The sequence below is a fragment of the Manis javanica genome, chromosome 17, assembly GCF_040802235.1.
Source record: "Manis javanica isolate MJ-LG chromosome 17, MJ_LKY, whole genome shotgun sequence".
NCBI lineage: Eukaryota > Metazoa > Chordata > Mammalia > Pholidota > Manidae > Manis > Manis javanica.
The window spans coordinates 1,115,531-1,137,021 of NC_133172.1; the positions used below are offsets into that span (position 1 = coordinate 1,115,531).

A 21,491-nucleotide genomic window follows, 5' to 3' on the forward strand; every position below is an offset into this window, starting at 1 on the left:
CCGGGGTCCCTGTTCCTTTTAGGCTTCCAAAAAGCACTCGCAAAAAAGGGGAAAAACGGGCGATTTCCTCTGTCCTCAAGTGCCAGTCTCAGGCACCCGCCCCCCGGTCCCGCAGGGAAAAACATGGGATATTCTTTGTCGTCAAGCGCTGGTCCCAGGCACCCGCTCACCAGTCCCACCACCCTGCCTCCCTGGCACCGGGGTCCCTGTCCCTTTAAGGCTTCCAAAAAGCGCTCGCCAAAAAGAGAAAAAAAAGGGGGGAAAACGCGCGATTTCCTCCATCCTCAGGCGCCGGTCTCAGGCACCCGCCCGCTGGTCCCGCAGGGAGAAACGCAGGATATTCTTTGTCCTCAGGCGCCGGTCCCAGGCACCTGCTCACCGGTCCCGCCACCCTGCCTCCCTAGCAACGGGGGCCCGTCCCTTTAAGGCTTCCAAAAAGCACTCGCCGAAAAAAAAACCGCACCGGTTTCTTTCCACTCGCCGGGAGCCGGGGGCAGGGGCACTCGGGTCCCGCCGGGCCGGGGCTTGTATCTTACCCCCTTCGCAAGGCGCTGGGTTCTTGCAGGTGTTGATGTGGTCTGGATGTTGTCCTGTGTCCTGTGGTCTCTATTTTAGGAAGATTTTTCTTTGGTATATTTTCATAGCTCTATGTGTTTTTGGGAGGAGATTTCCACTGCTCTACTCACGCCGCCATCCTGGCTCCACCCCCTACTCTGTCTTTTGATTAGTGCTTTCAGTCCATTTACATTTAGGGTGATTATTGAAAGATATATACTTTTGCCATTGCAAGCTTTAGGTTCATAGTTACCAAAGGTTCAAGGTTAGCTTCTTTACTATCTTACTGTCTAACTTGACTCGCTTGTTGAGCTAATATAAACACTGTCTGGAGATTCTTTTCTTCTCTCCCTTCTTTTTCCTCCTCCCCCATTTTTCATATGTTGGGTGTTTTGTTCTGTGATCTTTTTAGGAGTACTCCCATTAAGGGCAGTCCCTCTAAGATACCGTGTAGAGGTGGTTTGTGGGAGGTAAATTCCCTCAGTTTTAACCATTTTTTAGTGGAGTCTTTAGCATTTTCTATATAGTGTCCTGTCACCTGCAAAAAGTGCCCATTTTACTCTTTCCTTTCCAATTTGTATGCCTTTTATTTCTTTTTCTTGACTAATTGCTCTGGCTAGGTCTTCTAATTCTACATTGAATAAAAGTGATGAGAGTGAGCATCTTTATCTTATTCCTGATCTGAGAGGAAAGGCCTTCAGCTTCTCCAGAGCAAGTTTGTCCCCATAGTTGCCAGTACAGTGAGAACTGCAAACCCACTGGTCTGTGAGGCTAGCTTGAGCAACAGGGTGACAGGGTAGTACCTGTGTGGTACCCCATGATTCACCTTATGGCAAAGAACACTTTAAGACAGCAGAGAGAAACTAACTCAAAAGATAGCCAAAATGTGTGAAAATGAGTAGCCTGATCCCCCAAGGATCCCAAACAACTAGGAACCAATAACAAAGCAGGTATCAACCTGAGAATGAAAAGCCATGAATCTCAACCTAAAGCATAGTTTAGACAAGTGCTGATTGCCACATCTTTGGGGACTTGACTTGCCCTTAACAGCAATGTACAAGGGACTTCTGTGTGTACCACACCTGGCGGAGGCTGGTGTCTGTGATGACAGGCAATGCAGACCATATCTCAGTGGGACTTCCACGATAGATTGTAACATGGCTTGTACAGTTAGCACTTCCAGTTTATTTTGTTCATATGTCCATTGAACGTTGATCAGAGAGACAGAGGCTCAACAGAAGTATGAGCTGATTGATCATAGACAGTGTGGAAGTTTCCTACAACCTCTCCTAATAGTATTTTACCTCCTTAATCTAAATTTCTCTGTAAAAATTAGTTTTCACTTCCTTTGATACTGGTTGAGGAAATTATACATCTCTCATGCTTAATTGTTTATGTTGCTCTATATCTGTCCCGTCATTTTCAACATTAAATGAATAGTTGCATGTCACACAAAGACCTTGAAAAGGATTCTTACCACATTTAATTATTTACTCTTCTGGAAGTTCATCACCAAATTTACACTTGCATTTTGGCATTTTTGTATTGAGTGTACACAAAAAGTAGATAATAGCAACTTCAGCAAGAAAAGAAAATATTGCCTTTTCAATCTCCAGAAGCACAGGAGGTTATCACAACTGCCCGTTCTTCAGGGTGACCTCTGAGGTCACAGGCCTCTGGCAACAGGCAAAAAATGTAGACCACAGTGCAGTCCTCCCTAGGAGGCCTTGGTAGCGACACAAACTAGGTAAAAACTGGAGCCCTCCATATTTGGCCGTCATCCTGTCCCTTCTGAGGCACCCAACATTTGGATCCCCATTAAAGCTGTTTATTGTTCAGGTTGGCAGCCTTATTACTTTTTCAAGTTACCCCAAACAGTTTAGAGAATTTCTAGGATTAAAACTGCCCAAAGACCATTATTATTGCACAAAGCAGTGCCATGTGTAGCAGGCGTTTGGTGACTTGGAAGATGGAAAACCCCATCACAAGCACTACCTGAGACAACTGTGTCTCTAAGAGTCAGTGCTTTTCTGCAAGCCGCCAGCAGAACCCAGACAGTGTTCTCAGAGGTAACACAGGGTCAGGTCCCTGCCCTAACTTGTCAGAGAGAAAGGACAAGACCCCACAAGAGCTCAGGATTCCCATGACTTCCTCCAACCAATGGGAGGGCACAAAGGTCAGCTTTGCTGAGCACACTAGGATGGTGACCAACACATAGTGTGTGGACCTGCCAGGTAATAGAGATAAAACAGCCTCTGTCACAGAAACTAACAGTATAAACCTGGCAAAGACCCTGGGTAGGTTACACATGCTCCCTACATCATTGAAATTTATGGAGATACTCAAGTGTGTGGTATCCAGATATAAGATTCAAGGAGGTGTGTCGGTCCCGGTTTCTGACCCGCAGGTATATATAGCTGAAAAAATTTCTTTAGCCCAGAGGAGAGGTAAACTGGAGTGCTGTCAGTTTTTATGGTGGCAGGAACGCCTAGTACTGCAAATGCTTGTCAAAGATGAGTAATAACATGATGAGATCATTTGCCTGTTAAAGCTGTGGCCCATGAAGTAGAAGAATAAGTGTCAATGGAAACATGATCATGTTTAAGAGCTCCAAATTCAGCAACAATAGTAACATCCACTTCCCATAGGGCATTAGAACGTGTTCCCCTGGGAACGGTGACAGCTTGTGAGGAGAATTAATTTGAGAACAGGTTGGACAAGAATTCGAGCTATTTTGAGCTTCAGATTCTGTGAAGAAAATCATTTCTGTAAGGTGAAGGAGGGAGCATGAGTCAGGTCGTGATAGCGTTGAGCTGGTGAGTAATTAACTAAAGAAAAAGCTTGTCTACTTTATCATTACAGTATGATAAAGGACCTGGTACATTAGAATGTGATCATGTATGCGTGATGAAAAAGGATGTAGACATTGATGGATACATGCCTGTAATTGAGAAAATAAAGTCTTAATAAGAGGTTGCACGGTGCCCAATGTCACGGTTTCTAATAGAGGAATGGAAAAGGTGGCATAAGCAGACTCAGTGCCAATGTTAAGAGGACGTGGAAAATCTTGCAGAGCTTCCAATACAGCATATAACTCATTTTGCTGTGCACAAGTGAAAGACGTTTGAAAAGTTTTTCACAAACCAGAACAAGTTGTATAGGCTGCTTTAAAAGATTTTGTACTATCTGTAAAAACAGGTAACAGTATTTAATAATGGATTAGGAGAAGTGTTTTGAGGAAGGATCCATTGATGATGCTGAAACAAGGAAAATAATTTACTCTTAGGGTAATGACAGTCAATATTTCCTAAAAAATCAGAAAGTGCAATTTGCCAATGAGTATTTTCTTGAAATATTTGCATAATAGTTTGTTTAGATAATGGAAGCATAATGGAGTGAGGGTCTTGACCAATCATCTATTTTACTTAGCCTCTGTCATCCTTTCAGGATAATGGAGGCCAGTTTGTCAATGTAAGATTGTAAGGAGGGTTTAGGTTGATATTACAAAAATATCCATTTTAACCAACCGTCACATTGACAGAGCAATCCTGTGGGAGAATGGGGAGTAAAGTAAATTAATAAGAGTAAGGGTTTGTAAAAGTCAGTTTTTGATAATCCAGCCTTTTGAGTGTGCTGTTCTATCCACTTGAGTTCTTCCTCAGCTTTTGAGGTTAAGTCTCTAGGACTATTAAGATCTGGGGGTCCTTTTAAGGAATTGAAAAGATGTTGTAATTTATAAGTAGGAATTCCTAATAATGGTCAGATCCAATTGATCTCCTAAGAGCTTTTGAAAATCATTTAAAGTTTTAAGATTATCTCTCCTTATTTGAATTTTTTGAGGGATTATTGAATTTTCCTCAATTTTATTCCCCAAATAATTCATTGGGTATTGTATTTGTATTCTATCTGGGATTATTTATAATCACCATTGTTTTAATCCAGTTTGTTTCACTGAGAATAATGTTGAGAGATAAAAGTTTAGGCAGGGCTATAAGAATATCATCCATATAATGAATGATATAAGCTGAGGGCCATTTATCCCGTATAGGCTGAAGAGCCCTGTTTAAGTTTACTAAATGGTAAGGCAGGCTTTCCAGCTGCTTGTATTTTTCCCCAGGCTTCTAGGCAACACAGACGTACTTGTGTTACTGCCGTGTCATCGTACCCAGCTTGTGTTTCTAACTGAAGCCAATCTCCTTGTCCTGCTAGTTGTTCAGCAGGTATAAGAACTGGAGGATTGGCATGCTGATTTCTCAAAGCTTGTGCTCATACCACCACATTTTAAATTGGAAAAATTCAGAACTCTAGACAAGTACGAGCCAATAAATCCTAATTGTGAGGAATCATCCTTCCGGGTTCTGCCAACCCCAAGGGACCCACAACATATGGAGAATTAGTACCATAAGAGGAAATAGCCTGTTTAAAGTCTTTCAATGTCTTGTAAGGAATAGGTGTGTAAAGTGCTTTGACCCCTCCTGGTGGAATATCAGGATCCTCACCTGGCCCCAAAGGAGTTAAATTAACTGGTGCTACTAAGGGTGTCAGGTGAGCATCTATATCACCCTCCCACTGGGCTTTACGTACTCCTGCCGCGAAGGCAGACGCAGCAGGAACAGAGGCTGCGGATTTTTCAGAAGAGGAACGAATAGAACTCTCATCGTCAGTCTCTGAAGAAGAGGAAGAGGAGGACGAGGAGTCAGACGCATGTGGGGATGAAGATCGCTTCCTTGATTTCACCACATCATCCAAGAGTTCTCACACTCGTGTGTGTCTGACTTGGTTTCAGACGGCGGGTAGTTTGCAAAGGCTGCAAGGCGAGTGATCAGATCACATAAACAGCGGACAGGCACAGGGATAACATCCCCTTCTGTGAGCCTTTTTAAAGCCTCTTAATACATTATCCCAATCAGCTTGTGTAAGGGTCCCCTGTGGTGGCAACCAGTGACAATACTTTCTAATATATTTATGAAGTTGAGCAAAGGCCTTTTTAGAAGTTTTCACTCCTGATGCTTTTAGGAGGGCACGCAGTAATTTTAAACAATCCTCCAGTTTAGCTGCTTCAGTTTCATTTTGGCCCATTATAGGGTCCCTGACGTCTCAATCCTGCCCCGACGCGTGTTTTCTTGGGAGCCTTAAGGGATCCACTATCGTTGGAGCTTTCCCCGCTCTGTGTTTTAAGGGGTGCCTGGAGTGGAGCTTCCCCACTCTGAGTTTCAACAGTCCCTGTTTGGGCGCCACTTGTCAGTCCCTCCCTGCTTCTGACCTGCAGATAAGGGAGGAGACGCTATGAGTTATTGAAGACCTGAAAGGACCAGAAAGGGGACTGAGGCGTAACAGCACAAGAGTGGTGCTGAGAGGGCACCTCTCATATTTATTGATCAAATGGTTGTTAACAATGATAAAATTCTGCATAGGGATCTCAATGCACAATCATCAAATCCAACTCTCAACAGTCTCCAATCTTCTGAAGCAGTGCGAACAAATTCTTACATAGGGAACAATGCAAGGGCACTCATACCACAGAAACTGTTTCTGTTTTGACCATGAATCATGGACTATAAAAAATCAAGTCAGATATAAGTATGCATATGACTTTTATACTTTATATGTGAATCCCACACAGGTGGCTTCTCACATCGGTTTTTCCCCAACAGTTACACTTAATACGGAAAGAGCAAATTCTCTATGAGTATCTAAGGCCTTTTCCAGTGCGAATTTTTGGTGTTGACAGGTCACATTTGCAGCTCAAGGATTTCCCACATTTACTGCAAGTGAGCTCTCCTGTGTTGAAGGAGGGCAGAACTCCGGCTAAAGGACTTACCACATTCATTGCACTGATAAGGCCTTTCTCCAGTGTGAACTGTCCTGTGTTGTATGAGGTGGGTTTTGTGCCTAAAGAATTTCCCACATTCACCACACTCATAAGGCCTTGCTCCAGTGTGTATTCTTTGGTGTTTAACAAGGGCAGAGTTCTGACTGAAAGATTTCCCACATTCAACACACTTATAAGGCCTTTCTCCAGTGTGAACTGTCCTGTGTTGAATGAGGTGGCTTTTCCAGCTAAAGAATTTTCCACATTCACCACACTCATAAGGCATTTCTCCAGTGTGAACTCTTCTGTGTTCAGTGAGGGAGTTTTTGCAGCTAAAGAATTTCCCACAGTCACCGCACTCATATGGCCTTTCTCCAGTGTGAACTCTCCTGTGTTGTGTGAGGCACGATTTGCGGCTAAAGAATTTCCCACATTCACCACACTCATAGGGCCTTTCTCCAGTGTGAACTGTCCTGTGTTGAATGAGAGACTTTTTGTGACGGAAGAATTTCCCACATTCACCACACTCATAAGGCCTTTCTCCAGTGTGAACTCTCCTGTGTCGAGTGAGGCAGGATTTGCGGCTAAAGAATTTCCCACATTCACCACACTCATAAGGCCTTTCTCCAGTGTGAACTGTCCTGTGTCGAATGAGGTGGCTTTTCCAGCTAAAGAATTTCCCACAGTCACCACACTCATATGGCCTTGCTCCAGTGTGAACTTCCTGGTGCTGAATAAGTTTGTATTTGCAGCTGAAGGCCTTTCCACAGTTGCTACATTCATCAAGACCATCTCCAGTGCAGACTCTCTGGTGGTGAAGTGTGTGAGGGTTGCTAAATACTTTCCTCCATTCAACCCACTTGTTACAACCTTTCCCACTGTTAAAGGACTCCCTATGCTTGATGCTGCCATGTGGTTTCTCACCATTGGGAGTGGCCCGGTGCTGCAGAAGGCCTGATAGAGCTGAGAAGTCCATTCCACCCTCCCCACAAGTGAAGGGCTTCCCCGACACATGGAATCTGCAGCTTGTCACAAGTGAGGCCCTCTCCATGTGTGCTTTGAAGATTTTCTCTCCACTGTCCCACTTTTGGTACTGGCAAAGGTTTGCACTGAACCATAAGCCTCTACATGTCCCACCCAAGTATGGTTTCTGTCCAGGATATGTTGCTTGGAGCTCAGTCAGGTGTAAAATCTCTTTCAAGACTGGGACACACTTCTCACAAGGATGGGTCTTCTCAGTCAATGGACCTGCCATGGAAGTCCTGGCATCTTCTACAGGAACACTCTGCTCAGAAGGTACCTCATCCTTTGCTCCACACCAACAACCTGAAGGCAGAGAAATGCTAATACGGTAAAGGTTAACACCAGTGGGAGGGAGAAGTCAACAAAAATGTGTGTGCCGTACACATACATTTAAATCAAAGAACGAATCCATGGGAATGTTTTCAAGGGCAGCAATCTGAAGGGAGGGCCGCTTTGCAGTAGAGGGCCTGTAAAGATCACAGAATAAGGGAGACGTTCTGGGATACAGGGCACACAAATATGGGTGTCACACAGGGAGCAAAGGCATGATGACTGACTCACTGCCTAACAACAGCCTTCAGCAGGGACCTTGTCAGCCAGGGACATGGCCATGCTATGCAGAAAGATGGCTGTGTCCAGGCACAGGGAAATACACTCAGAACTGAGTACATGGTGTTCAAGGAGTACTTAAAAATATGTGCATACAACACTCTGTGTGTGGATCACTGTGGGAGAACTGCAGACTGTACAGTACACAGGATAAGCGATACACGGAGGTCAGAAGCGTGGGGACAGCCAGGGACTGGAAGTCACAGTTGAAAGGACAAATTACGAAAATGTCAATGCTGCACAAGAAAGTGATGTGGCCAGTGGCACTTGCACCAAAACACTGGTGGACACATGGCAGGGCCCTGGCATGATGTGAACACAGCTATGATGTCATGCCCTCCCTCAGCTGGCATGCACCAGGGCCAGGCCTCCTGACACCATCTTGGCATGTCCACTCTGTGAAGTAACCAGGGCTCGCCCTGCACATTCAGCTGTGTGAGTAAATGGGACCTGAATGAAGCAAGTCCTCAGGGAAAGACAACACAGGTTAGTGGCCAGCACAGACCCAGAGCAACTCTGGAATCAGTAGAACACAGAAAGGAAAGACCTACTACAGTAAAATCTCAAAGTGCCGTCTTTCAAGAAAAGCCCACAGTGACCACGACATTGCTTTCAATTCCTAACACATGCAGTCAGGAGGAAATCCTTTAAGTTCTCATCCCAATAAAAAATTTTTTAACTCTGTACAGTGATGAATGTTAACGATTTACTGTGGTGAGGATTGTACAATATACACAAATATGGAATCGCTATGTTGTACACCTGAAACTAATACGATGTTATATGTCTCAATTAAAGGTCAACTTTAAAAAAAAAAAAGGAGGCAGAACATGGGGCAGAAGGTTCCAGGGATCTGGACAGTCACCTTGCCAGGGAGAAGGCAAGCTAGGGGACATCCATTAGGCTGCCTGCCAGACTGGGGACTCCCAGATCCTCGGCTGTGCACCTTGCAGGTGGTAGGGCTGCTTGAGGGGTGCACACAGCTTCGTGCTGGCAAACGTACCACATATTCCAAGGGAGTGGGGGAACTCAGCACAGACCATGGTCTGGCTGTGGAAAGGACAGAGCTGCCTCTGAGACGGGGAGGGACCAGTTAAGGACACTGGGAGGAATATGAAGGCCTTACCCAGGGACGCTGTAAGTGCAAAGATCTCCAGCATCACGTCGTGGTATAGGAACCGCTGTGCCTCATCAAGGAGGCCCCACTCCTCCTGGGAGAAGTAAATGGCCACGTCCTCAAAGGTCACAGAGCCCTGCGATAATGGGGACAGTTCACTCCATGATCAACTTTTCTCCTAGGACCCCAAGTTCACCCACTCATTCATTTGCCCTCTGCCCACCCTTCTCATTTCCCCATCTCAGAGGAGACATCAGGGCCTGGCACCACTGAAAAGCAGTCTCCTTCTGGGCCCGGCCTGCAGGGACATACTCCCTCCGGCCAGGCAGTCCTACTGCCTCCCACGTCATGCCTCTCAGACAGAGCCAGTGGGGCGGGCTCACACTTCACCCTTATATCCTCAATGCCACAGCACTCAGGCTGCCAGTTCACATCTCCCGGCCTGAACATCACTCTACCAATGTCTGTCTCATGGTTACTGCCTCTTCCCTGCCCTGCACCAAACGCACTGCCCTGTCCCTCCTACGTCAAACAGGACCTGGTAGCACCCCAGACCGCCAATGGTCCCCCTGGCCGTGGCAGTGCAGCGTGCCGCTCTAAAGGCTTCCTGCCGTGGCTCTAGTACTCGCCTCCACCTCAGCCTCCAGAAACACTTGTGGATCTCATACAACCAAGACCTTTTCCCACTTTTACTGCACTTGACCTCTCACCAGTCACAGCCTTCCTCTCTTCCTCACCCTCATTCCAAAAGCCAGTCCCAGAGGCTTTGCAGACCAGGTTCAGTTCTCCAGATGCCCATGTGTGCTGCTTAACTAACCCTCCTGCCTGACTCAAATTCCTGACACAACAAAATCTTGGTGGGCCCCCACCTCCTCCCCCAGCCACGAATAAGCAGGATGACTGACCTGTCATCTTGCCTCAGTTACTCCTATATAAGCCTCTACCTCTGTGTCACCAGCGCGCAATGCTCAGAAGCCTCAGCCACCTGCCAGATCACCCTTTCTTCCACGCTGTTCCCAGTGCCACTTCTCTCCTCTGTCTGTCATGTCTATCACCTCCACCAGGTGCCCAAGCATGAGACCCAACCTTCAGACTTCCTGGTCTGCTATTAACATCATCAGGATTATTCCACTAAATGTGACCCACAGTGCTGTGGATTGAATGTATGCATCCCCCTAAAATGCCAACGTTGAAGCCCTACTTCCGAGTACGATGTTATTTGGAGGTGGGGCCTCTGGGAAGTAATCAGGTTTAGATTAGGTCATAAGGGTGTGACCCTTAGGAGCAAAGGAAGACATCTGCTCATTCCACTTTGCTGGACCAAGGAAAGGCTATGTGAGGTTAAGGTGAGAAGGCAGGCATCTGTAAGACAGGAAGAGAGCCCCTAACCAGGAAACAAATCTCCCAGTGCTTCGATCTTGGACTTCCCAGAATTTTGCTTAGGTGGCCTGAGCTTAGACACACCGCTCCACCCTGGTCCGCAAACTATCCACCAATGTTTCATACCTGTGTGGCCAGCTACCCACTCTACTAATTTGTTCTTCAAAACATCTCACACACTCAACACATTGAAAACATCACTTATATCCTGAGCAAAAATTAATCATACTACAGGCTTCCACATCCCAGCTGATGGAGCTTCCATCTGTCCAATCATTGAACTTTTCCAAAAACCTTAGTCATCCCTGACTTCTCTCTTACCTTCTTAATGAGAAAATACAAGATCTACTAAGACAGGGAAAAAAAAAAGAATGATACAGAATTCAACCTTCTCTCCGACTTCCAATCCCAACAGGCCCACAGCGTCCACACCCTCTGGGCTGCCACAGTGGCCTCCTCCCGGGTCTTCCTGCCATTCTCCTCATACCTGCTGTCCGCTGTCCATGCTGCAGCCACAGGAAGCCTGGGAAGAGCTGGTCAGATCACCTCCCTCCTCTGCTCCAAAGCATTCCCGAGACCAGCAGAACACACACCAAGCTCTGAGGGAGCCACCCCAGTACTGAGTCCTGCCCCACTGTTCTGTGCTCATATGAGAAAGGGAGGGAAGGTTCCTTTGAACCGGCTCAGTCTCCCCCTCACGCACCTGCACACAGGCATGTGTACCCGGGGCATCCTCGCCCCACACCGCATTCCGCTGGCTGTCAGCAAGAGGGACCACTCTATGAAACCCTGACCCTGCCTGCGGACCTTGAGATTAGGATCTGCTCAGGGTCCCCAGGCCCAAGGCCTGGAAGGGTAAGAGTCCCAGGACACCACAGTTACAGAGTTCAAGAGCAGGATCAGGACCAGTACGTTCTGGAACACGCTGCAGGGTCCCAGTGCCGCTGTACTGGTAATAATCAGCGTGAAGAGGGACGTTCTGAGAGACGGGCGATCGTGAAACGCACCACGGGCTCCGGGCTTCCCCATTCCCTTGCCCACGCCTGGAGCCAGGCTCACCTTGGATGTGTGCCTCGTCTCCGCGTCTCGGTCCTCGGTGCGGACTTTTATTAGCTGTGTGGCACTGTACAAGGACTAAATACCCCTGTGCCTCTTATTATTTCCCCTTCCAGTCTGTTCCTCTGTGCGGCTTTTGATAAACCTTCAGAAGACCAGGTCAGCCGAGGCCTTTTCTGTTCACCACTCTCGATGGCTCCCAGCCGCCTTAAGAGGCTAGCCTGCCATTCCAGGCGCCACTCCCTCTCAGTTCTCTGTCCCCTAAGACGCACGACTGATCCCAGGTTTCCCGAGTGCCCCCGCCCGTAACCGGCCCCACGCGCCGTCCCAGCTGCGCTCAGAACAGGAGCCCCGCCCACGCGCGCCTTTCGTCCCGGGCCGGGGCCTGGGCGGCGGGCCGTGAGCAGGGAATCGCACTCGGGGCCCGAGGGTCACGGTCAGGGAGGCCCGGGGACGGGTAGGTACCTGAGGCGGGCCCCTCGGCGCAGCCGCCGCCATCGGACTCTGTGGGAGCAGCGGGGCCGCGCGCTGAGCACAGGAGGCGACCGGGGCGCAGCACGCGCGATCCCGGCCCTGCCGCGGGGCCCGCGGGCGACGTCGCCGGGCCTCACACTCGCCTCCCTGCGGCGGGGACCGCGCCTCTTCTCCCACCTTCCAACCCCGACAAGAGGCACAGCGTCAGTCACCCAGCGCACAGACCCAAACGCAACCAAAACGACCGCCCCGGGGAGGACGCCGGAAGCCCTTTCCGGACGCTAGGCGTCCCCCCGGAACTGCCCACCTCCGGAGCTTTCATTGGCTCACCACAACGGCGCCCAGCGCAGGCCCCTCTGGGTAATGTAGTTCTCATCTTTCTCCCAGCCTGCAAGTACGGCGCCCCTCACCCTGACCTGCAGGGTGAAAGGGCGCTGTAAGAGGTGCTGGGAGGCCGTGCTCCTATTCTCCAAGGGCAGGGGAAAGGCTTGGCTCCCCCTTAAGGCAGGTGCTCTGAGATTTGTGAGAAGTGTTGGCAACTGGTCACCCTGAAAGGACAAACCGGGTCCGATTCCATTTTCTTCTGTGCCCTCCGTCTTGAGTAATTAAGGCCCCGACATGACCCCTTTTCGGGAAGGTTCCCCACACCCGAGAAAGTTCTCATGCCCAAGAAAGTTTCTACGCAAACCTCCCCGACCAGTCAGCCAGGACACACAGCCTCCCCATCCAATCAGCTAGAGCCACGACCGTCACGCCACCAACTGCCCCTAGACCCCTATAAAAGCTTTGTGCTTTCGAAACTTGCACTCTCTGGCATCTCGCCGCTGTGTCCGTGCAGATAGGAGACTGAGCTCGAGTTAGCTCGAATAAAGGCTCTTTACTTTTGCATCGGACTCGGCTCCCTAGCAGTCTTTGGGGATCGCGAATCCTGGGCATATTTGGGGGCTCATCCGGGATCCCCAAGACCCAGAGGGACCCCGACCCGGAGAGTCTGGCAACAGTTGGTATTTGTTCGTTCCCTGTGTGTTTTGTGTGCCCGCTTCCTGTCTGTGCGTGAGCTCATTTGTGGAATCCTGGTACTGCCCGAAGCGGTCTATGTGGATGCACAGGTGGACCACGGGCTGGGGGCGCTGGAGGATTCGGAAGACGTTCAGATCTTACCTGGAGGGACGTGGAATCCCCTCAAAGGTCTGGGACGAGGCGGGTCGCTGCCTCCGGTCGGCGTGAGGCCCGTCGTGTAGGTTTCGGTTTTGCTTCCACGGAGTTGGAAGACTGCTTTCAAGGGCCCTCTGTTTGTCTGTTTCTGTGTTTTTCTGTTTTGTTTTGTGAATGTACTGGACGAACTTTATGGGACAGGCTCAGACCACTCCCCTAAGTATTATGATTGATCATTTAAAAGAAGTCAGGAGCACGTCTGGAAAAGGGAATGATTGTCGAATTCTCTATTCTCAGTTTCCACTGACACAACTATATGTTTTTCCATTTTGACCTCTTGATGTGATGTTTCTGCTTTATAGGCTTCCTAATATTAATAAACTCTGATCATGGTTAAAAAAAAAAAAGTCAGGAGAAGAGCTAGTAACCTCAGTGTAGAGGTCCGGATGGGTCGGTGGCGGACTTTTTGTTCTAGCCAGTAGCCAGCTTTAAATGTGGGATGGCCGCCAGAGGGAACCTTATCATTAAGTCTCAATCTATATGTTTGTGTGTCTAAGTGTGTAAATGAAAATATTTTTCTACCTCCAGGTCGCATTAATAAAAGCTGATTTAAAGAGAAGCGCTTGTAAAAATTGGGCATTCTAAAACTTCCAGAAAATTCTAATAAAAAATATTAAGCATTAATGCTAATTTAAGTTGAACTGAAACAAACGTCCTTATGGTTATCAGCTGCCTATGTTTACCTAAAGTCATTTAAGTTGATGTTATCTGCTAAATCTTTCAAGAATAAAATGCTTAGAGGCTTGACTTTGTCTAATATTTGTAAGAAAAATTTTAGCCAAAATAAGGAGGCGAAGAGAGGCAACAAAGGGCCTGGTAGTTTATTTGAGCGCCTCTCCCTGGTGATGTTGCGCCGTCTGAAACACAGGCCAGGGGAGACACGCCAGGTCAGGGAGGTGGGGGCTTATAAGGGGCTAGGAGGGGGAGGAGCGGGCAAGCGATCCTAGGGGGCGTGGAGAGGTATGATTGGCTAAAGGTGACATAATAAGACAACTAGAAACTTTTTTCCTTCCAAGAGGGAGGAGGCTGACATCCGAGTCTTAGTTGGCACATCAGAAGGATGGAATTCAGGAAGAGCTGTCCCCTTTCCGTATAAGGCACAGACCTTGGGGTCTGGTCTGCTCTCCCCCTATGGCATCTTGCTATTGTGTTTTCATGTCCTTGTTTTTCCTTCCTCCAGCCTAACAATATTCAGTAAAGGTTTTGTGGGTAATCCAGCATAGTTGTTAAGAATGTCTAAACTAAGTGTAGCAAGTGAACATCTTGATAGTAATTGTGTGTTAGTGTGTATACCTACCTACAGCCTGAACATCTATGTCATAACCTAAAACCTTAAAGTTTTGCTAAGTTAAGAAGATAGACTTTGTGCTTAGTGAGAGATTGTGCTGTAAAGCTCATGGTTACAGAAATTATAAAATGTGTTCATAAATTTGTCAATCTAAAGAATATTAGCTTAACGTTTACAATAACCTACTCAGTGTTCACTAAAAATTAAAGTTCCCAATGGTTTTAAGGTCTAATTAAAGCTACTTAAAGAAGAAAACATCTATACTTTCTGAAAAAGATGTGTGTTTTAATAAGAGAAAGTATAAAGAATGGAAATTCTTTTTGTTGAGGATAAAAGAAGGTAATTGTTCTAAAGTACAGCTGTTTATTTAGAGGGAGAACTCTAAATGTAAAAAGAAGGTTGCAGAAAGTTTGAGGAAAATTGATATAGTCATGCTATGTGAAATTAAAGCAAATAAGTCTCAATATCAAGTACAGAGCAAAAGTAGAATTCTTAGTTAAAAGAACAAAAATTTATTAGTCAACCATTAATGTTGAAAGATTACAAAGGGTTTTCTAATGTTTTTATCAAAAGTTTCTCATGCTTAAGATCTCAGTGAGTTGTCTGAGTATTTAAGATAATGAGATCTTAATATTAAAAAGACTAAAAGCTAAACTTTGCTAACTTTTCCTTATTTGCCTTTGAAATATTATGTTGTCATTCCAGTTAAATAAATAAGTATTGCTTCATGGCAACCTATAATCCTATTTAAGCAAGTGCCAAAAAAAAAAAAAATCAAATCCAAAAGGTACTTTTACCTTAAGTTAACTCTGATATTTTCCAGAGGGCCACTGGGACATGTCAGAAGAATTTTTTCTCATTGGAGAAAGTACTTGGCTAATTTGGCTTATTCATCTGATATATATTTACCTGTAAAGCACTGTCAAAGGGAATGATGCTAAACTTTATCACTGAATGTTTTATGTTACAGAAATATCCAAATTTTCTTATGTCAACTGTCTTATAGTACGCTCTCATCAGGTCTTTAACCATTGTTATTCGTAAGTCTTTTGTTATTTATAGTCACTTTTATTACTCTTAAGCTAGTAACTAGATTTCAGCAGAACAGGTATTAATTACATAGGATTAAGTAAACTAAGGAAGATGATTTTATGGCTTTTTGTTTCAAATGTTGTTGATAAAGTGTTTTAAGCTTTTTTCTTGTAAGCTGACAACAGTTTATTAAATGACTATCTTTATAAGCAGAATTGAAACTTTATCTTTCTGTCTACCTGATCCCTCCAGAATTTAAAAACCCTCAGTGACTATTTTTATATATTTCATGGCAGTATGTTTATTTGCATAAGTTCAATAAGAATCTGCGTTCCTTGTAAGAGGACCAATTGAAAACACAGGTTATATTACCAAGACTTTGACTGGAATGTTATACCTGAGAGACACATGCATAAACTCAGATATGAACAGCTTCAAGGAACTAAGGCTGACTTTATAAAGCCAACAAAGCCCCTTGGAAGAACTGGCCTGGTATCTTGCTTACAATGTTCACAGCAGCCTTACCACGTGAGTAAGGAAGGTGACTTCCTGGCAGGTGCAGGAACCTCAGGATGTCTTGGGGACCTCGAGAAGAGAGGAATTCACCCAGATCTACAGGTACTGCAGGCAAAACCTGATGACAAGTCTGGCTTGGCTGTCTGGCCTCAAGAGGCCTTTAAAAGTTCAATCTGAAATTCCTTACAAAAAGTTCCAGCAAAGCCCATTTAAAAGAGCCTATGTAATCAATTGCTCTTCTTGCTGCATTTATGCAAATAATTAAGCCAAGTGTTAATTATTTTCTTAATCTGGTTACTTCTAATAAAAATGAGGGTGATTTTAGAGAAAAGTATTGTTTCAATAATGCACTCTTATCCATAGTAAATCCTAATACTAGTCATTGGGACATAAACTAGATCCAGAATTCTAGCTTCTTCAAAATATCTGGCTATGATTTCCTAGAAGTTTTAGTTTTCTCCTGTCATTTCAATTAAAGTTTTACTATCTCTAGTTCTCATCTTCAACCATGCATTCTTAATCTCATCAAGTTTGTCCTTCCAGAACAGAAAATTCAACTCCAGATGTTGCTACTTAACCTAGTAACACGATTTCTTCTCTCGCCTAGAAACCAAAAAAAAAAAAAAAAAAAAAAAAAATGCAAATAGTAATAGAAATGGAACCTAGAGTAGAAGTACCCATCTTCCGAGGCCCTCTCTAACAACCACTGATGGAGACCTTACTGCGTCCCCTCTCAGCATGAAGCAGCCAGAGCAGCCGTCATCCCCTTTTTCTAGCAGCAGCTAGGGTCTCCATCTGTAGAGGGGGGAATGAGACAGGGACCGTGAGTGTAGACAGAACAGGGTGAGGGCCTCCAGAAAAAGCAAGGCAGGATATTTGCAGTCAGCAATGTAACTACATGCTAGGAAACGCCCCCCACTAAAACTATGTTGAACATTAAGCTCTAGAATCATTCTTCAGCAAGATCAGTTAATATTCCCCAGATAAAGAAGAGTAGCGCATGTTTTATTATTCAAATCATTTGTGATCCTGTATAAGATTCACTTTAGCATACTAAAAGGACCAAGCCTCTGTGCTGTCTTCCCTCCTTCAGATCTGATGAGGTAATTTTGCAAACTGAACAGCTAATTTAGCTGCAGACCGAGCTGTAGACGGTGTAGTGAAAGGCAGGATTCTTTAGCAAATAGGCAATATAATACCTCAGCCCACCTTAAGAGCTGAGCAGGCAGCCTTTTCATACGTTCCCAGACCAAAACACCAGTATCCCAGAGAAAAGTCAAGGCAGGACAAGACCTCAAATCCCTTACTCTCTCAAGCTCCACCCTCCTTCAATATGCAGATGATCTGTGACCTCTCGCCATCCTACTCCTGTTACTGACCCTCCGGCCCTGTATCATCAACAGGCTAGTCCAGTTTATCAGAGGCCGCCTAAGGGCTCTCTAACTGATAGTCCTCCGTGCTCAATACAAGCCCCTAGTAACAGAAGAAAGCCAAATAGCAATGCAGCCGGTCCCATGATTGGGCCTGTAAGCAACATGGCAAGGGAGGAATGAAAGAGCAAACCGGGACTGACTCCATTTTGTTCTGTGCCCTCCAGCGTGAGTAACTATGTCCCCGACATGACGCCTTTCTGGGAAAGATCCAGAGCCCAACAAAGTAACCATGCAAAGCTCCCCGACCAATCAGCCAAGACCTACAGCTTCGCCAGCCAATCAACTAGAACCATGACCATCACCCCACCAACTGCCCCTAGACCCCTATAAAACCTTTGTGCTTTTGAAACTCGCACTCTCTCTGGCATCTTGCCACTACGTCAGTGGAGATAGGAAATTGAGCTCAAGCTAGCTCAAATAAAGGCTCTTTGCTTTTGCATCGGACTCAGCTCCCTAGCAGTCTTTGGGGATCATGAACTCTGGGCATAACAACCCAAGGTTTTAGAGACATGATTTCAGACTTTGAAGTTTAGCAAGATTCCGGAGTCTAAACGTATTATTTCAGTTGCTGCCAATGATTATAGAGCCAAAAGCATATGTCATTCCATGGAATCATTCAAATATAAAATGTACCCACTCTTAGCTGGGACCTAATAAACATTTTCCTCTTCTCTTCCAGTGTAGCCCAAGATGTTAGAATCAGCTTTGTGAATTTCAGTATGTTGGGTAAAGAACAAAAGAAAAAGATGCCACACTGGGGCACGAGAGAGATGATAGAAAAGGGATGGTAGACTGCTCTAAGGCAGGAAGACAAAAGCGGAGCTCCGTTCCTGGTTCCTGCCTGTATAGCCACTGATTGTGTCCAACTCAGTGAGAAACAATGGTTTATAGTATTTCTTACTCCATATCCTTATATGCATTCCATTCCTTTGAGGAATCTGACAACTCTTTAAAAGAAGAGCCATTCAAGGAGGAAGTTAAACTGTCCCTGTTTGAAGATGACATGATATTGTACATAAAAACCTGAAAGAATCCACTCCAAAACTACTAGACCTAATATCTGAATTCAGCAAAGTTGCAGTATACAAAATTAATACACAGAAATCTGTGGCATTCCTACACACTAACAATCAACTAGCAGAGAGAGAAATCAGGAAAACAATTCCATTCACAATTGCATTAAAAAAAACACCTAGGAATTAATCTACAAAAAGGAGGTGAAAGACCTATCCTCTGAAAACTACAAGACACTCATGGGAGAAATTAAAGAAGATACCAATAAATGGAAACACATCCTGTGCTCATGGATAGGAAGAATTAATATTGTCAAAATGGCTATCCTGCCTAAAGCAATCTACAGATTCAATGCACAGCATTCTTCAATGAAGTAGAGTAAGTTGTCCTAAAATTCATATGGAACCACAAAAGACCTCAAGTAGCCAAAGCAATCCTAAGAAGGAAAAATAAAGCAAGGGAAATTACGCTCCTCAACTTCAAGCTCTACTACAAAAGCCACAGTAATCAAGAAAATTTGGTACTGGCACAAAAACACCCATAGACCAATGGAACAGACTGGAGAGCCCTGATATAAACCCAACCATATATGGTCAATTAACATATGATAAAGGAACCATGGACATACAATGGGAAAATGACAGCCTCTTCAACAGCTGGTGTTGGCAAAACTGGACAGGTATGCACAAGAGAATAAAACTGCATTATTGTTTAACCCCATAAACAAAAATAAACTAGAAATGGATTAAAGACTTGAATGTAAGTCATGAAACCATAAAGCTCTTAGAAGACAACATAGGCAAACATCTCCTGAATATAAGCATGAGCAACTTTTTCCTGGACCCATCTCCTCAAGAAAGGGAAACAAAAGCATAAACGAACTCATGGGACTACACCAAACTAAAAAGTTTTTGTACGGCAAAGGACATCATCAACAAAACAAAAAGGCATCCTACAGTATGGGAGGATATATTTGTAAATGATGTATCCAACAATGGCTTAACATCCAAAATATATAAAGAACTTACACACCTCAGCACCCAAAAAGCAAATAACCTGATTAACAAATGGGCAGAGGATCTGAACAGACACTTCTCCAAAGAAGAAATTCGGATGGCCAACAGGCACATGAAAAGATGCTCCATATCACTAATCATCAGGGAAATGCAAATTAAAACCACAATGAGGTATCACCTCACACCAGCAAGGATGGCCATCATCGAAAAGACTAAAAACAACAAACGTTGGTGAGGATGTGGAAAAAGGGGAACCATCCTACACTGCTGGTGGGAATGTAAGCTATTTCAACCATTGTGGAAAGCAAAATGGAGGTTCTTCAAAAAACTGAAAATAGAAATACCATTTGACCCGGGAATCCCACTCCTTGGAATATACCCAAAGAATACAACTTCTCAGATTCAAAAAGACAGATGCACCCCTATGTTCATCGCAGTACTTTTTACAATAGCCAAGAAATGGAAGCAACCCAGTTGTCCATCTGTAGATGAATGGATAAAGAAGTGGTACATATACACCATGGAATACTATTCAGCCATAAGAAAGAAACAAATCTACCATCTGCAACAACATGGATGGAGCTAGAGGGTATTATGCTCAGTGAAATAAGCCAGGCGGAGAAAGACAAATGCCAAATGATTTCCCTCATTTGTGGAGTATAACAACGAAGCAAAACTGAAGGAACAAAGTGGCAGCAGACTCAGAGACTCCAAGAATGAACTAGTGGTTACCAAAGGGGAGGGGTGTGGGAGGGCAGGTGGGGAGGGAGGGAGAAGGGAACTGAGGGGTATTATGTTTAGTGCACATGGTGTGGGGGATCACGGGGAGAACAGTGTAGCACACAGAAGGGACATAGTGGATCTCTGGCATCTTGCTGCACTGATGGACAGTGACTGCATTGGGATATGGGTGGGGACTTCATAATATGGGTGAATGTAGTAACCACATTGTTTTTTCATGTGAAATCTTCATAAGAGTGTATATCAATCATACCTTAATAAAAATTTTTAAAAAAAGGTAAGAAAAGAGCCAGTAATCAAAAGTCATTTTGGAATAGGAGAGTGTCTATAGTGTTCGCCTGTGCAAAGTGGACGACTGGAACCCTGAGATAAAGGTTTGGAACAAAAAGATCTCAACCATTTGATGGGAAGTGATAGTCATGGCAACTGAATTGCAGGGATAGACCATCTCTGTAGCGGGGAGTTTGTATCTTAGAAAAACATATGAAAATCAATGACAGCTGTTAATAATTATTACATAGTAATTCAAAGATAGTGGCTGGAGAGCTCTGGGAAAACATAAGGGTAAAAAAAATAAGTTAAAAATCTCAGGGAAAATTGAACAGGACATGCTGGAGTCTAGGAACAGAGAGGATTATGTAAGCAACGGCTATGCTGAAAGTTTGGCCACTCAGGATTATATCCTATAAATTTTGATTTTTTAAATTAATGAAAACATTGATTAATGTTTGTAGGTGTAGTTAAAAAGGACTTTTTAAGGTACAATAGCAAAAAGAAAGAAAATAGATGTGGATCTGTTTATTCAATTCTTTAATAAATATTCAATGAGCGGTGAGTTTCACGCACTACTGTAAGTGCATGAGACAAGTCAGGATATAAGAAAGACAAATCTACAAGTCTTAGAGTAAGGAAAACAGTAAATAGGAAAGAAGTGCTAAATTCAACGTAGACTATAGTAGGTAAGACGGAACAGAAGCTGCGGACGCCTCCTAGAGCCCCAGGATGAAGGTAAGCCAGGGTCTCGGGAGAGAATGCAGCGGGTACCCACCCTGCCCCAAGGGGTCCAGGCTGCTTCCTGCTGCCCCGTGATGCCCCGAGGCTATTGCGGCAGGTGTGCGGCAAAGGGCCGGCACCGGGGCCCTCCAGGCCCGGGGCTCACGCCTGCAGCTTCATCCGCACCCGGGGACCCGTCGGGGGCACCGAGCCCTGG

General features: G+C 45.2%; 1 protein-coding gene and 1 long non-coding RNA gene across 10 annotated transcripts; one reads left to right on the forward strand and one right to left on the reverse strand.

Moving 5' to 3' along the window:
• Positions 1–5,886: 5,886 nt before the first annotated feature.
• Positions 5,887–13,308, reverse strand: LOC140847200 (uncharacterized). 8 transcript variants are annotated; one of them, XM_073226749.1, is made up of 6 exons: positions 13,188–13,228; positions 12,357–12,442; positions 12,018–12,203; positions 10,984–11,019; positions 9,126–9,252; positions 5,887–7,693 (listed from the first exon to the last, which is right to left on the reverse strand). In XM_073226749.1, exons 3-6 carry the CDS (start codon positions 12,048–12,050, stop codon positions 6,318–6,320), a joined length of 1,572 nt encoding a protein of 523 aa, XP_073082850.1. In that variant the 5' UTR covers positions 12,051–12,203; positions 12,357–12,442; positions 13,188–13,228; the 3' UTR covers positions 5,887–6,317. The 8 variants fall into 8 exon arrangements, with proteins under 8 accessions (XP_073082850.1, XP_073082854.1, XP_073082851.1 ...); XM_073226753.1 differs by lacking the exons at positions 10,984–11,019; positions 12,018–12,203; positions 12,357–12,442 and having other exon boundaries at positions 13,188–13,308; XM_073226750.1 differs by lacking the exons at positions 10,984–11,019; positions 12,357–12,442; positions 13,188–13,228 and having other exon boundaries at positions 12,018–12,303.
• Positions 12,459–19,558, forward strand: LOC140847209 (uncharacterized). Of its 2 annotated transcripts, none has more exons than XR_012126956.1 (2): positions 12,459–13,263; positions 17,675–19,558. It is a non-coding gene; the product is annotated as an uncharacterized lncRNA (long non-coding RNA). The 2 variants fall into 2 exon arrangements; XR_012126957.1 differs by having other exon boundaries at positions 12,459–13,214.
• Positions 19,559–21,491: the final 1,933 nt, after the last annotated feature.